Here is a 23,028-nt window from a genome sequence, read left to right as displayed (position 1 = left end):
TACAAAATTTTTTTTTTCCCAAGTTTTATGTAACTGTGGGTGGTACTGGCTGCACTTGAACATATTGATAAGGTGGCCAAGGGATGAACTGATTCACTGCATCAGGCTCCTAGACAGGAGCCTTGATGGCCAAGGCTATGGAACTTCACATGATTAAATTCACCTTTCTCTGGCAGAAATCCCAAATGAAGGGTGCATCTGGTTAGGCTTGCACAAAGAATTGCTTGTGGACCTCCCTGGGCCTTGGGGGATTAATGTTCCCCATTGTAGTTAATCTAGTCAGTTGATTACTAGTTTTCTGTATGTTCAGTCATCTTAATTGAACCATCTATGGATTTAGTTCCCTGAAGATACCCCTTGCTTTTTCTCCCCTTCCCTAACTCTTTTCTTAAAACAAATTGTATCCAGTGCTTCTCCTTCATGAGGATGCAGCTGAACTGAAAATACTTGTTTTGTTGGCAAATTACTTTGGTGTACAACCTTTTTTAATATATTATCAACAGTAAGGAATCTAGACTAACAGTCTTGCGAGCAAAAGCACTGATAATTTTGCTTGTATTTTGGAGAATATCTGTGTGCTGCTGCTTCTCCTTACCCAGCTCGTTTATATTTAAGAATTGTAATGCTGGGGAAGATTAATTGACCTGATTTTGTGACTTTTGGAAGCAAGAGTTAAAGAACCAAACCTGAGACATTGCGAATTATCATTGTGTTTTATGAGAGGCTGCACATAACACTAAGCTTTTTTTTTTTTTTTTTAACCTAGGTAGGCATCAAACTAATTGATTAGTGCAGCAAAATACAGGAGGGAAAGGCAAGGCTAGAATAAAATAACTCTTCTGTTTGTCAGCCACCCACACAGCTCCTTCCAGTTTTATTACATCATTAAATATCTGTAGAAATCTGCAGTGTCTAAAGGGGAGTAAGCAAACAAATGTTTATGGATATGTCTGTATTTCTTATTTCGTGATTAGTCATAGTATCTCCTTCTTTGGAGAGGCAGCTTATGTAGAATCATTTAAAAAGTATTTTCTGTTATTTAGTTGTGCAACTTACTAAATGAATTTGTGATGTTCTCTGTTCCCCCACAACTATGGATTAGGATTTTCCCCTTCCATAGGTGCAAGTTTTGTAGTGATTGTTTAGTTACATGTAAAAGTGTGCGGCATAGAACAGCTATAGCAAATTGCTATCCGCAGTTCAGAGTTCTTAGACCAATGTAGTTATGCTATTCCAGGAGATGATTGTAGTTTTGAGTGTTAAGATCTCAATCGACAATTTTTCAACAATTTTAAGAACTCTTTTTGTGTGCGTTTAAGTCACACAGTGTATTTTCAATTTTAATAACTAAATGGACTAGAATGCTCAAAGATCCCATATAATCTCTCTGTTTCAGAACTATCCAATAGCTTTTAATTCACTTAAGAATATTTGTCTTTTTGAATCATAGTTCTCCAAGGGGAGAAGAGCCATGATTCCAGGTTATAATAGTGGAGTTTGTAGATATCTGTGAACCCAAGAGATGGGACTTAATTTTAAGTACTTAACATGGAAGGAGAAGAAACTAAACCAACTGTGTGTCATCCTTCCAGTTTTAGATACCTCTTTTTCTCTGGACTGGAGACATAAAGAGGGGAGAAGCATTGATGTTTTATTTTACCACTGTTAATCATTCATGGATTATATATATATATTTTTTAATCTTTTAGAATTGATAGATATCACATGTACGCTGCTGCTACTAAACCCAGACTTCACCACTGCATGGAATGTAAGGTATGTCACACTCTGCAAATGAGATCACAAAGAGCTTGGCCAGCTGCCTTAAGTCTGAGTCTGCCATAAGCTTTGTTTTAAGTGGGATTTAACATCATAATGACTGCTGTTTTGATAAGATGTGCTGAAAGAACTTTTACAATCTTTTCCTTCCTGATTTCCTTTGTAGCTAATCTGTTGCATTTCACAGTACAATGATATATATTTTAGATACAAATTAAAGGTTATGCCACTTTTTCTGAAGAGATATGCAAGATAAAGAATATATTTTACCAAAGGACCATTTTACTGGTCCTGTTCATGTATTGGTGAACATTTTTATCTTAGATCAAATTTAATGTAAAACTGCATCTCTGCTTGCTAGCATATTTCGAGTCAGTGTATTGTATGAGGTTACCCCCAATGAATAATTTATGTGAACTATGATTCTTTGTTTACATTGTATTAAGATTAGCATGGGGCAAAAATTTTATTGACAGGTAGCTTCTTTCAATGTACTCCATTAAGATAATATGTTAAATGCTTAGATTTTGCAGCGCTGCAATTAAGCCTCCACCAGGCCTGGCCGCAGGCACTTCAGTGGCCTCACCTCAGCGCTGCACGTGGCTATACCTCTCCTCACTGCATAAGGATTCCAGCGCAGCGCTGCTGCCAGCAGCGCTGGTCATCATGGGCCACACACCAGCAGCCTGATTGGCCTCCTCAATAAGGTGTATCCCAGAATGCTTTTATCCTCTTTTCTCTGTGTTTTGTTGTTTCTTTGTCTCTTTTTTTTGTTGTGTTAGCCAGCAGATCGAGCTCGCTTTGCTACCTAAACAACAAAATGAGGCAGGCAGGCAGAGAGAGGCAGCCAGAAGTGAGTGAAACAGAGCGATGAATGAAACAGAACGATCTATAAAAAAAAAAACAACTAACAACAAACAAAACAGCAAGCTATGCTATCCTGTGAGGGATCATGGCAGAGGAAGGGGAAACAGGCTGTTAGGCTGTTGCTGTTTTTGTTTTTTTTTTCCAATCTCTCTTCCCCTCTCTGTCACACAGTACCACAGGACACAGTGAATCAGGGGGCAGTCTGTGTGTTGGAGGCAGGCTGCAGGCAAGCAGTTTTAAAAGGGCTCATAAACATTTTGTTTTTTTTTTTTTTTTCCAATTTTAAGCTAACACACAGGCTCCAAAAATCCCTCTCTCTCTCCCCCCTCTCCCCCCCCCCACACCACCCACCACCCCACCCCCTCTTTTGAACGTTGGGTGCACTTGAATGATGGGATAGCTGCTGATAATGCAGCACTCCCACAGCGCTGCAAATGCAAATGTGGCCACCACACACCTGGTAGCTGTGAGTGTGGCCACACACCAGCGCTGCTCCTACACAGCTGGATGACCAGCGCTGCAAACTACCAGCGCTGCAAACTGTAAGTGTAGCCATACCCTCATCAGATTTTATATTGCTCAGGAGCTAGGATGTCACACTGATCAAGACTTCACATTTGATCAGCATTTGGTTCACTCTCCCTGACAACAGGTAATGCAAATGAAGCTTTGCTCTAAAGAGCATTTCCATTCTTGCCTGACTCCTGGGGCAGCTTAGGGAGCACTGAGCAGTCTGATGCTCTTAGGACAAGTCTACAATTGAAATGCTGCAGCGGTGCTGTAGTTCTTCAGTGAAGATGCGACTATACTGACATGAAAGCTAATTCAGCTCCATGAGCAGCAGTAGCTGTGTCGGCAGCAGAAACCCTGCCATCGACCTAGTGCTGTCTACCCTCGGGGCTAGGTCAATACAGTCAAACCTCGCAATAACGTGCCCCGCGATAACGCAGATTCAGATATAACGCAATCATAAGTTGGCTCCCCTTTAAGGTTGTAATACTGTTCACGTTTTGCCAGAATACTTTTTTTTTACAACATTTATAAATAAACTGCATTTTTCTGGTCTTGTAGGATAAAGTAACTCCTGGCCATTGCAGGCCCATTGCACTTAGTAATTGGGTTGTACATGTGTATGGTGTTTGCCTATTAACTTGTTATTAATTTCCTATATTTTAAAAAATATTTTACTGTTATGGATACACGAGTTCGCAATCGCAAATCGTTTTCTGCCCAAGAGAAATTGTACGCCCTGGATCAACTAAAGAAGGGCAAACAACAAATTCGCTTGCTAGAGATCTAGGAATTAGCGAGTCCACTCTGCGAGGGTGGAAAAAAGAAGAAAAGCTCCGTAGCCTACTCTGCATTCTGGAAGCGGAAAATGGTTTACAGCGTAAAAAGGTCAAGTTTGCTAATGACGAAAGCCTAGATTCAGCCTTGTACCAATGGTTTGTCCAGGCTCGCTCAGAAGGAGTTCCCATTTCTGGCCCTATTCTGAAAGCGCAAGCAGAGAAATTTGATCACCTTATCAATGGAAATGAATCCAAATTTAAGGCGAGTGACTGGCTGGACAGATTCAACAAAAGGCACACTATAAGCCAAGTTCTTGTCTGGGGAAATCGGCTCAGCTGCTAAAGAGGCTGCCGATTCCTACCCAATTGAGCTTAAAAAGTTGCTGGAGGAAGGTTGCTACACAGCCGATCAAGTTTACAACTGCAGTGAGACTGGTTTATGCTTTAAAATGTTACCCGATCGCACCCTCGCAACCAGGACTGATAGTCACAAACGAGAAGGCTTTTAAGCAGAGGGAGGACCGAGTCACTCTCTTGTTTTGCGTCAACAAGTCTGGCAGCCACAAAGTCAGACATCTGATGATCGGAAAAGCAAGGTCTCCCTGATGTTTTCATCATGTTAATATGAAGGCCCTTCCCTTTGAATACACCAACAGCAAGAATGCATGGATGAATAGCTCCATATTTAAAGACTGGTTCCATAAAACTTTAGTGCCAGCCGTTCGGGCTTATTTGCAAAAACTCAAGCAGGAGGAAAAAGCTCTCCTCCTGCTGGATAATTGTTCTTCCCACCTCCCCAGCCCCCTCCCCCCCCCAGTGGAAAAATCTTGTCAGTCTTATCTCCCGAAGAACACTACATCAGAAATCCAGCCACTGGACCAAGGCATCATATCAGTATTTAAGCAAAACTATTGTCGCGAAATGATCAAGTGGATGGTAGCGGATAACAACTCTTCCATCGACACATCACTGGTGTCACTCAACTTGAAAGAAGTCTGTCACCTTGGCAGGAAAGCCTGGGATGCTATCTCTGCACGTTGCATTGAACGATGCTGGATAAAGGGTCTTGGTCCTGCTTTTCCGTCATCTACACACAATGATGGTGACGATGACGAGCCTGAATTTACAAGATTGATTGAAGATGACGTACATTTAGCCGAAGAAGCATTCAGAGAATATGAACTCGGTCATCATGATATCCTCAACTGGTTTTCAGCAGATGACATCTGCCCCATATATGAACACATCTCAGATGATGAAATTGTCACAGATGTCAGCGGGAAGAATGAAGCTGCACCACCAGAGCCTGAAACCAGTGGCGCTAATGACGACGATGATGGCACCTCAACTCCCCCACCAAAAGTGTCTGAGGCAGTAAAGCACCTAGAAGCCAGTTTGAGGTGGCTGGAAACTCAAGATGTGGACAGCGTCAAAATCCTCCAACTCAGAAGCATTCTTGACTTTGCTAGAAGCCAACAGTCTGCAGCAAATAAGCAGAGAACACTAGATAGCTTTTTTTTTTTTTTAAGAAGTGATGAAATTTAAAATTATGGAGTCATGCAACCGGATTGACTTTGCACTCTGTGCAATGATTAGTATAGTCGATTTCACATGTTTCTTTCATGTACATGTAATTAAGTTACTACTTTTGTGTTTAAAACATGCTGGGATAACCGTTAGGTTTTTTGTTTTTTACAAGACTTAAACTGACGGGCTTGAAATGGTAAATTTTCGTAACCCCCGCTATAAAGCGACCCTGCATTTATTGTCATCGAATTTTTTGGATCCCAATTATCGCGTTATAGTGGGGTTTCACTGTATAACTGCATTGCTCAGGGGTGTGGATTTTTCACATCCTTGAGTGACGTAGTTATGCTGATGTAAGTTTAGAGTGTAGACCTACCTGGAGATCCCTACCCACTGCAGACATGAGGAAAGGGGCTACTAAAATGAATGCACGTACACACTCTTTTCTTTCCAGCCACCTGGGAAGAGGAAATTCAGTGCTCCTTGTCACTTAGGCACATCATAATAGTACTTAGCATTTTATATTGCTTTACATGTAGGTTTGTAATTACTATTGTGCTCATTTTATAGTTAGGGAAACTCGGACAGGAAAGTAAAGCTATTTGCTCAACCTGACATAGGAAATTGTTGGCAGAGCCAGGATTAGAACTCAGGACTTGATTCCACTCCCTGTACAGCACAGGACTTCACCAGGTGAATTAGAGTAATGGTCTATTTAGTCAACTATGCAATCTCGAACAGTGGCTAATACTGGATACTTCACAGGAATGTGTCATATCCACATAATGAACAATTTATAGAATAACCTGCTCATAAGGGAAGTTTTTTCCTAATGTCAAGTGAGTAGTGGTTGGCTGATGCCCTGAATACTACATCCCTTTTATGAAACTGGAAGCTATTATCCATGTCAATGGCTTACCCCTTTTTGAGTTCTACTAACCTTTTTTTAATTTCTCCTAAGCTCTGGGTGTCAGTAACATTTTGAGGTAAAGAGTTCCACAGGTTAATTATATGTTGTGTAAAAGAGAAAGAAAGGATTACTATTTCTTCTATCCATTATTAAGGGCAGTTTTCTGCCTTTTAATTAGATGTCTCCTTGTTCCAGTATTGTGAGAGAAGGTGCTTGATTGCCCTTCATTGCTGCTACTGCTTCTAGCCTTAGTCCCCTCTATATGGAGGTCAGCTTTTTGAGTCCTTCTTCTCCATTCCAGTCTGTCTTGAACTAGTTTCTCAGATACTCCACAGCTAATCAAATCTTTTTTGTATAACATCCATCCAAATAGTTCTGGGTCTTCCAACCCTTCTCTTACCCTCCGCTTCTAAGTTTAATAACCTGTTTCCTCTACATACTTCTGATCTTTTCACATGCCCAAACCATCTAAGCTGGGATTCCCTCAGCTTTTTTGTAATTGGTACCGCCTTCACACCTCCCCCTAAGTCATTCATTACAAACATGAGATTGACCTTTTCCAGAGCTGTCATTGTTTTAATTCTACCTCCATCAGGATGTCGCACCTTGATAATTTTGAGACTCTGATATTCCATTTGCTAATGGCACTGCTGTTCATCCAAGCTGAATATCAGCGTGAGTCATACTATGATATTTAGACATACCTCTCAATGGGAGGAGGGATGTGGACATGCCCTGTCCCAAGCATATCCTCTGATTTATTTTTTTCTTCAGTCCACATGGGAACTGTGCAGACTTGACCATCACTTAGGATAACATAGCCCTACTTCCCCAGTGCACATAGAGGAGCAGCAGGGACTTGCCTCCCTTTTCCTGGGAAGCAGTTCCTTGCATTCCCCTGAGCACAGAGACCGCAATTGATCCCCCTTGCACAGGGCACAGAAGCAGGGAAAAGCTCTTTCCATGTTCTTTCCACCCTCACACAAGGGCCAGGGACAAGTTTAAATAATTGTTTGAGGGGGTTTAAACAAGAAATTGCAGCTTTAAATCTAGGTGGTTTTAAATATTTAGACATAGAGATTTTCTCAGTTCAATTGGTTTCTTGCTGTTGGAAAAATAAAGAAATCAGCCCATTAAGACTGTATTTGTGGTGAATAGTTGTCAGATCCAGATAAAGAGAGTATTTTTTTCCCCAGCCTATAATATAATTATCCAGGTTGGTGCTGTGAACTGATTTTTGAAGTGTCATTGATTAAAGAAAAGGGAAATAAGGCAGTCATAGTAAAGGGTTGGCTATCATGAGAAAAAGGCATCTTTGGGTATTCTTGAAATGATAAAATTCATGGGGCTTTTAAACAGAAAAACCAACATTGAACCCATTCTGTAACACCATATGTAAACTTCTCAGGTGTTGCTATAAGTAATGTTCTCTGTAGCTGTATTGCTGCTGCTGAAAGTTGAATCCTTTTTTTTTTTTTTTAATGGAAGTATATAAGAACATAATGTGCATACTGGGTCAGAGTAATTGTCCATCTAGGCCAATATTCTGCCTTTTGACAACAGCCAATGCCAGATGCATCAGAAGGAATGAGCAGAACAAGTCAGTTATCAAGTAATCCATCCCCTGTCATCCAGTCCCAGCTTTTGGCAGTCAGAGGATTAGAGGGGACAAAGCATGGGATTGCATCAGACCATCTTGGCTTATAGCCATTGAGGGACCTTACCTCCATTTTTTTTTTTTTTTAACCCATTTATACTTTTGACCATCACAACAGCCAGGGCCGGCTCCAGACCCCAGCGCGCCAAGCAGGCGCGTGGGGCGGCATTGTCCCGGCAGGGCGGCATTTGGCTCCGGCGGACCTTCCGCAGTCATGCCTGCGGATGCTCCACCGGAGCCGCGGAAACAGCGCACCCGCCACCGGAGCCGCGGAAACAGCGCACCCGCCGCAGACACTTCTGCCCCGGCCGCGGGACCGGGGAAGGGCGGCGAGCGCGCTGCCCTGCTTGGGGCGGCGTAATTTGTAGAGCCGCCCCTGACAACAGCCCCTGGCAATGAGCTGAACAGGTTGACCATACATTGTGTGAAGAAGTACTTTGTTATGTTAGTTTTAAATCTGCTGCCTATTGTGTTATGTGATTGGGTAAATAACACTTCCTTATTCACTTTTTCCACGCTATTCATGATTTTATAGACTTCTGTCATATCCCCACTTAGTCATCTCTTTTTCTCTTTCCTGTCTTTTTTTATCTCTCCTCATATGGAAGTTGTTCTATACACTAATCATTTTCATTGCCTTTCTGTACACCTTTTCCAATTATAATATCTCTCTTTTGAGATGGGGTGACCACAACTGAACACAGTACTCAAAGTGTGGGCGTACTATGGATTTATATAGTGGCATTATGATATTTACTGTCTTATCTATCCCTTTACTAATGATTCCTAACATTGTTAGCTTTTTTGACTGCCACTACACAGTGAGTAGATGTTTTCAGAGAACTATCCACAGAGACTCCAAGATCTTTCTTGAGTGGTAACATTTAATTTAGATCCGATTGTTTTCCAATGTGCATTACTTTTCACTCATCGGCATTTAATTGTATCTTCTATTTTGTTGCCAAGTCACCCAGTTTTGTGAGATCTCTTTGCAGTCAGCTTTGGACTTACCTATCTTGAGTAATTTTGTATCATCTGCAAACTTTGCCACCTAACCCGTAAACCTTTTTAAATAGATCATTTATGAATATGTTCAACACATAGATCCCAGTACAGATTCTTGGACGACCCTGCTATTTGCCTCTCTCTATTGTGAAAATTGACCATTCCTACTCTTTGTGCCCTATCTTTTAACCAGTTATCTGACCATGAGAAGACCTTCTCTCTTTATCCCAGCACTGCTTAGTTTGCTTAAGAGCCTTTGGTATGGGACCTTGTCAAAGGCTTTCTGAAACTTCAGGTACACTATATCAACTGAATCACCTTTGTCCACATTCTTGCTGACACCCTCAAAGAATTCAGATAGATTGGTAAGGCATGATTTTTCTTTACAAAAGCTATATTGACTCTTCCCCCAACATATCTGATACATAGCTGTACATGATAATTCTGTTCTTTATTGTAGTTTCAACCAGTTTGCCTGGTACTGAAGTTAGACTTACCAACCTGTAATTGCCAAGATTGCCTCTGGAGCCTTTTTTAAAAATCGGCATTACATTAGCTATCCTCTAGTCGTCTGGTAAACGATAGGTTACAAACAACAGTTAATAGTTCTGCAGTTTCATATTTGAGTACCTTCAGAACTCTTGGGTGAATATCATCTGATCCTAGTAACTTACACTAACTCCTCACTTAAAGTTGTCCCAATTAACATTGTTTCATTGATGATCAGTTAGAGAAGATGCTTGTTTAAAGTTGCGCAATGCGCCCTTATAACATCATTTGGCAGCCACCTGCTTTGTCCACTGCTTGCAGAAAGAGCAGCCCGTTGCAGCTAGCTGGTGGGGGCTTGGAACCAGGGTGGACTGGCAGCCCCCCATCAGCTCCCTGCTCCCCTAAGTTCTCTATGCGGGGCAGTTCAGCTGTCCCTCCCCCCGCTGTCATGTGCTGCTCCGGCTCTCTTCCTTGGAGCTGCTCTTGGGAGCTGCCTGCTTGCTGGGTGGGGGAAGAGGGGTGCTAATGTCAGGGTATCCCCCTCCGCCCCTGCTCCTGCCCCCCACTTACCCCAACTCCATAGAGCAGTGGGGGGACACGACAGGGCTCGAGACGGAGGGAGCTTGCCAGCAGCGGCTGCTGTCTCAACTTGCTGATCTAATTAAAAAGGCAATGTACTTAGAGTGGCGTCAGCGTACTTAAAGGGGCAATGCGTATCTCTCTCTCTCTCTCACACACACACAGGTTGTGTGTCTGTCTGCCATGCTGTCTCCCCTCCCTCCATTTGTGCTCCCTTGTAGAGTGTGAGGCTACATTAACAACAATGAGTTAACCCTTGAGGGCTCAGCCAAGTGCTAGATCATTTAGCACTAAGGCATTCCCTGGGAAATATCCCACCCACTTCCACCCTCTGGCTTCACCACCTCAACCAAGCTTTGCAATCATCATTGCTATGTACAGTATTAAATTGTTTGTTTAAAACTTATACTGTGTTATATATGATAGTCTTTTAATATAGTCTGAAACAGGGGAGAGTGATGGGGAAGGAGGAGAAGAAAGAAAGGGGTGCTCTCTTCTCTGTCCCATCAGTTAAGCCATCCTATGCCATACTTTCCCCTTTTTTCCATCCTGTTCTGAATTAGCTGTCCTAATTTCTCATTTTTTAAAATCTGGTTGTTCTAGAAGTAACTGACTTCATTCACTAGTGCTGTCACATTGACATCTTTTAGAATGAATTTTTTCAGCCTCCTTTCATTCTTTAGTTCTTCACGAGCAATTAAGTCAGACCACTGTGGAAATGTTAGGCATTTTTTCTTTGCTTCCATTGTACTACTCATGCTTATTTAAGCATATGCTTAAGTGCTTTTCTAGATCAGGGCCACGGTGCTCAGGATTGAGCTTTATGCCAGCAGCATCTCATTGCTATGCAGGTGTCTGGACTGATATGAAATCCATATAGCTGCAGGCTTCTCAAAAGATTTCACTATATGTGCCTGTCTCACAAGTGTGCAGGGGAGGGATTGTGACAGATGGGATGAGAATTAAGGTTTGGGAAGACTTTTTTACTAAATATTCTGTTATAAGAGTAACTAAACCTACACTGGTCTAGCTTTCAAGTTTATTTTAAAAACAACCCTACAATACACTTCTAATGGATTTTTTTTTTGGCCTCTAAGTTAGTGATACCTAATACCAACCTTAACGCCTGTTTCAATCTATTTATATGTGTGTAGAGAATTATTTCAATAAGATGCTTTTAAAATATAAAACAATAGTGATGCTACTGTCTTGAAGCACAATAGTAATTTCATGAGTACTTTTCTTTGTCGCTTTTAATTGTCAACAGGAGTTGCGTTTATGTGATCGATGTCAGTGTAGCTTGCTTGTGCCTAACTGTCTTTTTGAAATGTGTATATCTTATGGGAAAGCTTTGGAAGATAGCTCTAGGGTGTTTAAAGTTTATTCCTAATCAGTCAAAAAATTGTTTTGCATGCTAATGTTAGCACATGTTAAGTTTTCTACTGCAAAATATTGTGCAACTCAGGAACAGATCAACTTAGTAAAGTTGTGTCATCATTTCAAGATGAATTACCACAGACAGAAATATAGACCGTTTGTCCAATGCAAAATGTAGAACACAGCTTGTTTTCAAAGTAAAAATCTATCTGGTTTCAATAAAATGGTTGCTTCAATTTTTGAAGTTTTTGTAATTTTTAAAGTTTATATTCTGGATATCATAGTTGGTTGTATTATGTTTCAGAGAAAATGACATGCATCCTTAAAGGAAAAATTAGGTGTACAAATGGATTTTTTTTTTCTTTCACAGGAAAGAACTAATATTATCTGGCACTTTAAGTCCAGTTAAGGATTTACATCTTGGAAAACTGGCATTAACTAAGTTTCCGAAGAGTCCAGAAACATGGATTCACAGGTTTCTTTTTTATTTTTTCTTCCCTTTCTCCCCCACCAAAAAATATGTTTTTCATACTTCTGTCTGTGTTTGAGGTAGGGAAGGTGTGGATGGAAACAGAGCAGATTTCCAAACCATCTACTGTAAAATTCATTGCTTTGATTTTTTTCAAAAGATTCTGATCAACTATGTCTAGGACTTAGTGTTCAAGTCAAATATGTGTTTCTGCATATTACACGGCTTTTAATATAACTACAGTGGTGTGTAATTTTTCTTCATTTTGTATTTCCAGTGTGACTGCTTGAAAATTGCCATAAAATTAATGTTAGGTTTTCCAGATTTTATTTTATTTATTTAAAAAAAAAATTGCCTTTAACCTGTTTATCTTGTAGATCTGCCAGAGAACCAGGATACGTTAAAAATATTTTTTTTGTAATTGTAGCTAGGTTATATCCCATTAGTGTACTGTAATATTTTTCCTTATGACTATATTTTCACCATCCATAGGATTATGCAGTGACAATGTCTCCGTTACTGAGCAATAACAAAGAAAAGGTATTTTTTTAAAAAGGCAACCCAGTGCTTAATCAAATGCACCAAGTCCCAAATACCTTGGGATGGCTCCCACACTCCTGTCTGGTGAGTGGGGCTGGTGATGCCTGATGCCTGCAGGCATATGGTAGGGGACGACTGTAGTTCTGGCCCAGCGGAGCAGAGACCCTAGCCAGATCTGCGAGAAGTTGTTGTTATCGTCCGTGGCTGTGTAGGAGGTCACCCCACTGCTGAATGGCTCTGTCCCTGACCAGAAGTTCCTCCTCATGGTACTGCCCAAGGATCTCTACTACAGGCCACCAGGACTCCAGCCTTCCCCATACCTTGTGCCTTCAGGGATCCAGTGTCACTGGCCCTGTGACCATGCAGGGAGCCCTCTGCAGCTCTGTTGTCACAGACCCATCCACTCACTCACTATCCAGGAGTGGCAGAACCATCCCCAGGCAGAAACTGTTCAGCAGTGGGGTGGACTTCCCTGTGACTAGGGGCTCATCCTCCTCCTTACAATCCTGGCCAGGGATCTGTGCTCCACTGGGGCCAGGACAACTGCAGCCTCCCCTGCATGTTGTACCCTGATGTCTTGGGCTCCTCAGCCACACAGAGAGACCCCTGCAGCCACTGTGTTAGTACTGCCCTATCCCCAACCCTACCTGCCACAGCTGTAAAAAAGAAAAAGAAAATCTTAAAAGTAAAAATCAATACAAATTGTCAAAATTAAAAAATTGAATTCTGCCAAGCTTAGTTATACACATATGCACGCACACATCCCTTTCCTGCTATTTTGCTTTAATAGTGTTGGCATGGAACCAGAATTGAAGAATTTAACTGGTTTTTAACTTTCTAATCTTGCAACTTCTTTTCACCATCTTTACCTTTTTCACACTATTTGACTGCTTTGTTTTATGTAACTACATTATACAGAATGAAAAGGAAGGTAGATGTGATGGAGAGGAGAGAAATAAGTTGCAAGTGCCATGATTTAGCAATAGCTGCCTCAGACTCCTTCATATTAGACAATGCTGGACTGTTAACTGTACCATGTAATATATTATGTACCTGAAGTCATGTATGTCATTCTCGAACAGTGACATTCTTAAGAAATAAAGAAAAGTCAGCTGTTCCTTTACACACATTTCTGCCCTTCACATTTAGTGTTAAAAGTCAGCAAGTTTCCGCTGTTGTTGATGTGGGTCATGCACACCCTAATCAGGGGGAGAGACATTCTTTAAAAAAAAAAAAGGGGGGGGGGGAGAGTGTGTGTGTGTGGGGGGGGGGGGAGAATGTAAAATAACAAAAGTTGGCAAGTTGGCAGAAAGACTGTGGAGCAGATGGAGTACCTGAAACCATTTTTGTTAAACCATTTAGATTTCAAGTTGATGATGTCACTCAATGAGTTTTAAATAATTTTGTAATCTTATGAATAAGCTATTTTCGACTGGTTAATTTTAATTTTTAAAGCTTTATTAAGGAAAGAGTTCGCCTTTCATCAAGCAGATGGAATGACATTGTGTTGGCTCACTTTCATTTCAAATGCTACCAAAGTGGACAAAAGGGTGTAACTTTTTTGGTCTCAGATGTTAAAACTTGTAGGGCCTGATTGAGAGGTCCACTCAGCTTTCCATAGAATCCCCTCTTGCAGCACTGTCTGTCTGTTTATGTGCTGCTGTTGACCTTCCTATGTCTGCAGTATCTTTTTTTTAATGAAAGATATTTGAAATGAATTTGATCAGACAAATATACTTTTTAGCAGCTTTACTTTGACAAAAGGTTGTATAAGCAGTCAGTACATCTATTGCAGTTTTGAGGCAGTGACTTTCTTTAAGTGCAGTTCTACTCTAAAGTGCCTATTACAAATAAAATGCAATGTGGGAATCTGTTTGTCTCAGTGATTCCAGGTCAAATGTGACTAGTTTCCTAGTAAAAAGGTGTTTTTTCTAACTGCTAACCCAGCAATCTCTGCCTGGGACCTCAGAATTAAGCTGGGGTTCTTTTATTTATTCCTTCTATATCATCACCAGTAATAAAGGGTACTGCAGGAGAAATTGAAGCCACATTGATGCCTGTGTACCTCTATTGCTTTCAATGAGTTTGCACAAGTGTAACTGATTTAAAGTTACAGTTCCGTTCAGGGCCGATTCCCCTGATTTCCCTGGAATCGGGCCCTGTGCCTACGCCTAAGAGGGCCCCGCGCCTTAGGCGTCTTCTTTTTTTAATTTTTTTTTTCTTTTTTACTCAGCCGGGGTGCGGGGTCCGCTCCACGGCTTCGGCAGCATTTCGGCGGTGGGGGGTCCTTCAGTGCCACAGAAGACCCCCGTGCCGCCGAAGCTCTGGACCGCTGCCAGGTATTCAAATGGGGCCCCGCCGTTCATAAAGCTGGCCCTGGTTCTGTTAATGATGCACAAGAAGAAATAGAATCCTATTCAATTGCTCTTTACTGCTTTTTATTCATTAGCCCTGCAGAGTCAGTACAGCAAAGTCTTTTTTTCTTTTGTGACTAAAGTCAGCAGATATGACTGAATCCATACACAGGGTGCAGATCTGTTGAGTAAGAAGGTATTTTTACATAATCTCTTTTCAACATAAAACCTCACTTTAACACTATGGATGTCTTGTGAAAAGTGAATTCTTCAAAATCTTATTAAATATTCCATGATTTTTTTTTTTTTTTGGCAAATTTTGTATATTCAGGTTTTTGGTAACTTTTTTTTATTGACTTCCTCAAATTCTCAACATTATATATGACCAGTAACCGTAAATGAACAAAGAGATCTGAAGTTTAAATACAGTAACACCTCACTTAAGGTTGTAGTTATGTTCCTGAAAAATGCGACTTTATGCGAAACAATGTTAAGCGAATCCAATTTCCCCATAAGAATTAATGTAAATGGAGGGGTTAGATTCCAGAGACCTTTTTTTCACCAGGCAAAAGACATTATATACATATACAGTACAAGTTTTAAACAGTTTAAAACAAACAATTTAATAATGTACACAGCAATGAATGATTGTGAAGCTTGGTTGAGGTGGTGAAGTAAGAGGGTGGAATATTTCCCAGGAAATTCCTTGCTGCTAAATGATGAACTAGCGCTCTGCTGAGCCCTCAAGGGCTCTGTTAATGTAGTCTCACACTCTACAAGGGAGCATGGACTGAGGCAGGAGGAAGGAAACACAATAGATGCAGGGCAGTAGCTGCAAACACTTCCCTGCAAAAACTGAACATGATGATGAGCCCCCACCATCCAGCTGGAGTGCACCGCTCCCTCCTGACAGCACATGCACGGCTTCACAGGTGCTGACTTTCCAAAGTGCTGGGGAGTGCATGCATGAGTGAGAGAGATGTGCATTGCCCCTTTAAGTACGCTGACCCCAGTTCAAGTACGTTGCCCTTTTCAGCAGATCAGACAGGAAGCAAAAGCTTCCAGCAAGGTCCCTCTTTTCTGTCCTTGAGCCCTGTCCCCCCTCCTCTGTTTTGTGGAGAGGGGGCATAGAGCAGAGGGGCAGGGACAGGAGCAGGGGGTCATCCTGATATCAGCACCCCCTTCCCCTAGCAAGCAGGAAGCTCCCAGGAGCCTCTCCAAGGCAGAGGGCAAGGCAGGAGCAGCACAGAGCCACATACCTTACAGGAAATTAGGGGAGCTTAATCCCCACAAGGAGGGGCTGCTCTTCAAGAGAATCCTGAAAACAGTGGACAGAGCAGGCAGCTGCCTAACAACATTATAAGGGAGCATTGCGCATCTTTAAATGCGCTTGTTCCCTAATAGATCAGCAGCATAACAATGAAACCATGTTCACTGGGACAACGTTAAGTGAGGAGTTACTGTACTCTTAAATGTGTCTATTAACTGAAGACTTCCTGTATCTGAATAGCTCACAGGTTTTATGTTTAGTCTGTTTCTTCCCCCAACCTCCAGGATACCATGAATTAAAATGATGGAAAACTCCACGTATGTTGGTTAATTTTATAGTGAAATAAGGAACAAAACAAAATGTTTTTTCTCTTAAAACTGCTTTTGCATTGTTAACCTTCTACACCATTTAACCAGACGATGGGTGCTGCAACAACTAATTCAGGAAAACTCCTTGCCAACTCTTGTAACTAAAGGGAACTTGGGAACAGTGCCTGTGGAAAGAATTCAACGATTAGTGCAGGAGGAAATGGATGTCTGTTGTGAAGCTGCTGGGAGATATCCAAGCAACTACAATGCCTGGTCCCACCGTATCTGGATTTTACAGCATTTGGGAAAGCTGGATGTCAAGGTACAATACTGGAGTGTATAAACACCTACGCAGAATTTGTACATTTTAAATCTGGATCATCGTAAAGCAGTGTGCTGTGGGAGAGGTGAATAATTGTCTCAGTGGTGTTAAACTGATGTACACAATTAATGCTTTAGGAGAATAAGCATTCCAGGGACAAGGACTGTTCTGTTGCTCTGTCAGACTCTTATCATGTAACTGGCACCCATCTGTTGGTGCTTAATTGATTAGAGGGTAGATGGGAGATGAAGCAGAGGACTGAGCATAAATTCTGTGCTGGTATAATCTGTAAGAGCCCATTAGACTAAAAGATATTATGCAACAGATGTCATTCCAATACTCTAATATTCCCCTTTTTTGTTTTACTACCAGTGTTCTTTCATGTCATTTTGTGATGTCAGAATGTGTGCATAGAGGACTAGTATAGGATAAAGAGGCCAAGCAATTTAGAAACAGAAAAGTGGTGCTTTATAAGCATTTTCATGAGATCCAAGGACACCCTTCATCCCAGTTTATGCTGAGTTTAATAAATCAGCATATACATCAGAGGCAAAACTGACTTACTGGCCTTAAATATGCCTTATCAACTTCAGCAGTGATGTCTTGTGAAAATCTTTTAGTTGCACTTCAGGCATGTTCATATGGTTCATCCAAAAATGGAATGCACTCAAGGCCTACAGGAAGGTGAAGTTGTTGACATGATCTAAAATTAGAAGTACAGTTTTCTAATTACTTTTACACTGTGATTTCTCAGCTGTGAGGTGAGTTCAATGCCTTTATTATGCTGATGCTCTGACCTTCCATGGTAGCTGTTCCTGACTCTGCATTCTTTCACTACCATCATCCCATCTGTGTGGTGGGTTTTTTTTTGTTTTTTTTTTTTTGTTTTTGTTTTTTTAGGGGAGAGTGCTGACTATGTAGAACCACAAAATCTGTTCTGGGCCTATCACTGGCAATCTGGGAGGTCATTTTGCTTATGCTTTTTCACCTGAGAACATTTGTAAAGATCTGTACATATTCCATAATAACCTGAAAAGTGTGAGGTAGTCAGACAGTCCAGCAGCTCTCTCATCTAACTCTCAAATAAAAGGTGGGTGTGCAAAATTCAGAACTACGAAATTTGGGGGATTTATTCATCAGGAATTGAGGACTCTCAGACAAGCCCTTGATGGCTGTATCTTTTTGTCTTTCAGTGCAAGTAAGTGGAACATAACCATTCTCCCCTTTAATTGGCAGCAGTTGTTTGAAGGACAGGGCACCATCTCAAATGCTTTTGCAGCTGCTGTTCTCATAGCTGTAGACTTTCAAAATAGGTAAAGCGAGAGGCTGCAGCTTGACACACACAGCTCTCCTTGGATTTAGAATTTGTCTGGTGTTTTCATTCGTGTACAGCTATGTGAATTGCATTGAGCAATGGCAATTCACAAATAATTATGGCCATGAAGGAAATGCAGATCACACACCAGCTTTTTATTTTTTTGTTTAAAATTTCTATTCTGAAATTCCCTCTTCCCTTTGCCTTCCATCCATCTTGGCAATCATCCCAGTTTCCCTACTGGTCTACTTTTAATCCTTTAGGAAAGAGCTTTATGCTTATCCCAGAATCCTTTGCAATAATTGCTGATGCAGCACTTCAGAGGTATCATTGCCATGCTGCATTAGAGGTGTCTGTGGGAACTAGGAGGGCTGTTAAAGTTGGGGGACTGGGAGAATAAGGGAGGTTTAGAAGTTTTAGGACAGACCTATAATCTAGGGAATGTAAATACACACAATTATAAAAAGGACATTTTCAGTTTGGTGTATTTGTGCATGAACACCCTGAAAAGAATTAATAGGGGGGAAAAAAGACAAATGGAAAAAGGGAGACATGACACTTCCCCTCCCACCCCTATAAAGGACCAATATTTTGTAGGTTTTTTTCTAATTTTGTATCTTTGATCAGTTGTAATTCACTGTGAGTGCCAATTATAATATTTAAAGGTAAACCTGCCTGATTGTGACCAAAAATTAGGTAGCTAGAACTCTTCATATTGGTGTGTTTTTTACTCCACGACTACTAGCACCTGCAGTTTTGCATCCAAGTTAAGGCTCCTTTAAAAATGCAGCCCAAAATTATTATTAACAACATTTACATACTGTAAACGGTCCTAGAAAGCTATTGGGTTTTTAATTATATTTTTTCTAAATCTAGAACATTTTGAAGCTCATTCTAAAACACTTTATTCTTGGAAGCGTATAAAAAAAATCTCAGGGTAGAGTTTGGCCCTAAATTTAGGTGGTGTTACGAAATTATAACCAGAGCTTCAGTCTCATTCACTAAAAGGTAAATATTGTCTTTCTTTGATCCTAAAAATCGCACTTTAAAAAAAAAAATAAATAAATAAAAAATAAGAGCTTAGAGTTTACCCAGTAACCCTACTACAGGCTTTAACTATATTATCTGCTTGCAGAATTAAATCATTTTGTACACAAGACTCACAGTAAGAGAGTAACTCAAATGGCTCAATCCTACAGAATATATGTGGTGGTCTTCGAGTGATTGCTCCTATGCATTCCAATTAGGTGTGCGCGCGCCGCGTGCACGTTCGTCGGAAGACTTTTTACCCTAGCAGCACTCGGTGGGTCGGCTGGGCACCCCCTGGAGTGGCGCCGCTATAACGCCGAATATATACCCCAGCCGACCCGTCCGCTCCTCAGTTCCTTCTTACCACCCGTGTCGGTCGTTGGAACTGTGGAGCGCAGCTTAGCTATCCTCCACTTCCCTAGCTTTTCACTCGTTTTTCCTATAGTTATAGTGTATATAGTTCAGTACTTCGTGTTATAGTTAACTTATTGTTTTTTGTAGTAATAGTTAGTGTAAATAGTTAGAGGGGTTGGGGCTTAGCCCTTTTCTCCCTCCCCCGGGGCCGGGCCCATGCCCGGCTCGCCGGTGTTCAAACAGTGCTCGACCTGCCGTAGGCCGATGCCCACAGGAGACCCGCACAGCTCCTGTCTTAAGTGCCTCGGGGAATCCCATTTGGCGGACAAGTGCCGCATTTGCAAGGCTTTTAAGCCCCGAACAAAGAAGGAGCGGGACATTTGCCTTAGGCAGCTCCTAATGGAAGCGGCGCTCACTCCTCCTGCACCGACTCCGCCGCCGGCACCAGGAACAACTTCTGCCTCCGCGCCGGGAACCTCCGGCACCGCAAAGACCCCGCACCAGCCGTTGGCTCATCCACAGCACCGGTCACTATCCCCGCGGGGGAAGAAGCGCAAGACTCCTGCGGCACCCGCGTCTGGGGCGCAGTCTGAGCGCACACCAAGAGCGGATTGCCCGGCACCTTCATCTGCCACGGCACCGCCCACGACTGCACCGTCGATTCTGGCCTCACAAGGGCCGTTGAGTCCGGTGTCCGTTGACTCCCCGGCACCCGCCGCGGTAGAGCTTATTGTGCCCTCTACACCGGAGACTTTCGCAACGGCTAGAGACCTGATTGCCCTCACGGACCCAGGACCGCCTCAGCCCCCGGGACCGCCTCAGCCCCCGGCACCGCCGGTGCGGGCCCCTCGGTCTCTAGGCAAGCCAGCCATGATGAGGCACCCCTCGCAGGGCACCGTCGGGCGCCGGCGCTCCAGGTCACGCTCCCGTGAACGATCGAGATCCAGCCGCCGATCACGGTCACGGCACCGTTCCCAGTCCCGGTACCGCTACCCATCAAGGCACTGGTCCTATTCACGGCACCGATCACGGTCCCGCTCTCCGTCCCGGTACTCCCGGCACCGCTCTCGCTCCCGGCACCGATCCCGGCGCCGTGTCTCCCGTAGCAGGTCGAGACGCAGGGACTCTAGGCATCGGTCGACCTCCCAGCACCGCGCTGGTAGTAGGTCCCGATCTCCGTCGCGGTACCGCTATGACTCCCGGCACCGCTCTCCGCTGCGACGTACAGCGCACGGACGCTCTGCCTACGCAGACCCGCGCTACTCAAGCACGGCTCCGCCATGGCCGTCCAGGCACGCCTCGGCCTCTTCGCACGCTGGCTCTGCCTATTATGGGGACTCAGACAATAATAGCAGGGGTTCCCAGAGACATCACGCCTCGGACCACGCTCCACAGCAGTGGCCCTTCTGGACGCCTTGGGCATACCATCAGGCCCAGGGCGAGCCCACAGTACCACCTCACCCGGTGGCTGCAGAGCATCGCATGCCAGAGGCAACGATTAGCAGGCCTCCAGTGACCGATACTGAAGACGTTTCGGCGCTGGTTCCGGAGGCCCAAGCCTCTCTGACTCCAGATGTTGCCCAGGACCAGGAGCCACTTCAGGAGCCACTTGTTCCGGGCCTTTCCTCTTCCTCTTCCCTGGATGAGGCAGTGGCTGGCACATCCGCGTCTGGTCCATCCCCGATTGACCTTCGTTCGCTTCAGGATCTCCTCCGGCGTGTTGCACAAAATATCAACTTGCCCGCCGAGGAAGTGCCAGAGGCGGAGGACCCGGTCGTTGATATTTTGACGGCGGAGACCCCCCACTCGGGTGGCGCTCCCCTTTATTCGCACAATCCAGGCCAGAGCAGATACCATCTGGCAATCCCCGGCATCTATCCAACCGACCGCCAGAGGAGTTGAGCGCAAATACATGGTGCCCTCGCAGGGCTACGAGTACTTGTATGTGCACCCCCCTCCCTCATCATTGGTCGTGCAATCAGTCAATGACAGGGAGCGACATGGTCAGCAGGCCCCTGCGCCGAAATCTAGGGAGGCCAGACGTATGGACCTCTTGGGTCGCAAGGTCTATTCTGCAGGGGGCCTCCAACTGCGAGTAGCGAACCAGCAGGCCCTGCTAAGCAGGTACAATTATAACACCTGGCAGTCAGTGAGCAGGTTCTCTGAGCTCCTCCCTCAGGACTCCAGACAAGAGTTTTCAGCATTGTCAGAGGAAGGCAAAAAGGTGGCCCGTACCTCGCTGCAGACTCGGCTGCTCGTAGGGTCGCATCCGGTGTAGCGATGCGACGAATTTCGTGGCTTCAGGCATCGGGCCTGCCGCCTGAGCTCCAATATACGCTTCAAGACCTACCATTTGATGGCAAGGGCCTAGTCTCTGAAAAGACGGATTCCAGGCTTCAAAGTCTGAAAGACAATTGGGTGATTGTGTTCCCTCGGGATGCATACCCCCCAGACTCAAAGGCGGCACTTCCGCCCTCAGCCTCAGCGTCCTTGCCCCCCACCAAGACCGAGGCAGGACTTTGCGAGACATCGAAGTCGCTATACGCGCAGACGACAGTCCAGGCCTCAAGGGGGCAACAACAATTCCGGCTCCGCTAAACCACCCGCGGGCCCGAAACCAAACTTTTGAGGGTGCTCCCGAGAGCAGCGTACCGATGACCTCCGAGGACCCATTTTTGTTTTACAACCGTCTTTCCTTTTTCCTCCCTGCGTGGTCCCACATCACTTCCGATCGTTGGGTCCTTCGCACGGTGGAACTGGGATACCACCTTCAGTTTCTTTCAACCCCACCCTCCCACCCCCCTTCCCTGTCCCTCTTCAGGGACCCCTCTCACGAGCAAATCCTCTTGCAGGAGGTACGCCAGCTCCGCTCCATCGGAGCTATAGAGGAGGTACCAGAGGGCTCAAGGGGCAAGGAGTTTTATTCCCGTTACTTTCTAATCCCCAAGGCAAAAGGGGGTCTCCGACCTATCCTGGACCTGCGAGGCCTGAACAAGTACCTGAAGAAGTTAAAGTTTCGCATGGTATCCGTGGGGACCATCATCCCTTCCCTGGATCCCGGAGTTTGGTACGCGGCTCTCGACATGAAAGACGCATATTTCCATATTTCTATATACCCACCGCACAGACGGTATTTGCGGTTTCTGGTGGGCCGCCAGCACTTTCAGTTTACAGTCCTCCCCTTCGGCCTCTCCACGGCCCCGCGGGTGTTTACAAAGTGCATGGCAGTAGTCGCAGCCTTCCGCCACCGAATTCATGTCTTCCCATACCTCGACGATTGGCTAATCCGAGGAACCTCGGCCGCGCAGGTGACCACGGCAGTAGACGTCATCAGACATGTTCGACGGTCTAGGACTCTTGCTCAACGTAGGGAAATCCACCCTAGTATCTGCGCAGAGAATAGAGTTCATCGGGGCATTGCTAGACTCCACTCTCGCCAGCCGGTCTGCCCCTGCCTCGCTTTCACTCGATTGTCTCTCTCATTCAGACGCTCCAGGACTTTCCGACAACCTCGGCGCGCTCTTGCCTCCGCCTCCTCGGCCACCTGGCAGCATGCACGTTTGTGACAAAGCACGCCAGACTGCGCAT

The 23,028-nt window shown here is 44.0% G+C and overlaps 1 protein-coding gene across 3 annotated transcripts in view; it reads left to right on the top strand.

The window, feature by feature from the left end:
• The window catches only part of PTAR1 (protein prenyltransferase alpha subunit repeat containing 1), a 54,939-nt gene that overhangs the window by 16,272 nt on the left and 15,639 nt on the right, over window positions 1-23,028 (top strand). For all 3 annotated transcript variants that reach the window (XM_039545871.1, XM_039545870.1, XM_039545872.1), the window contains exons 3-5: window positions 1,710-1,776; window positions 11,850-11,954; window positions 16,529-16,742. In XM_039545871.1, the coding sequence (XP_039401805.1) occupies window positions 1,710-1,776; window positions 11,850-11,954; window positions 16,529-16,742 (386 nt within the window). The remainder of the gene's footprint in view (window positions 1-1,709; window positions 1,777-11,849; window positions 11,955-16,528; window positions 16,743-23,028) is intronic.

The sequence above is a fragment of the Mauremys reevesii genome, linkage group 6, assembly GCF_016161935.1.
Source record: "Mauremys reevesii isolate NIE-2019 linkage group 6, ASM1616193v1, whole genome shotgun sequence".
In the NCBI taxonomy this organism is placed as follows: domain Eukaryota; kingdom Metazoa; phylum Chordata; order Testudines; family Geoemydidae; genus Mauremys; species Mauremys reevesii.
Note: the sequence above shows the minus strand (reverse complement) of the source record. Positions and strands in the feature narration are given on the sequence as shown.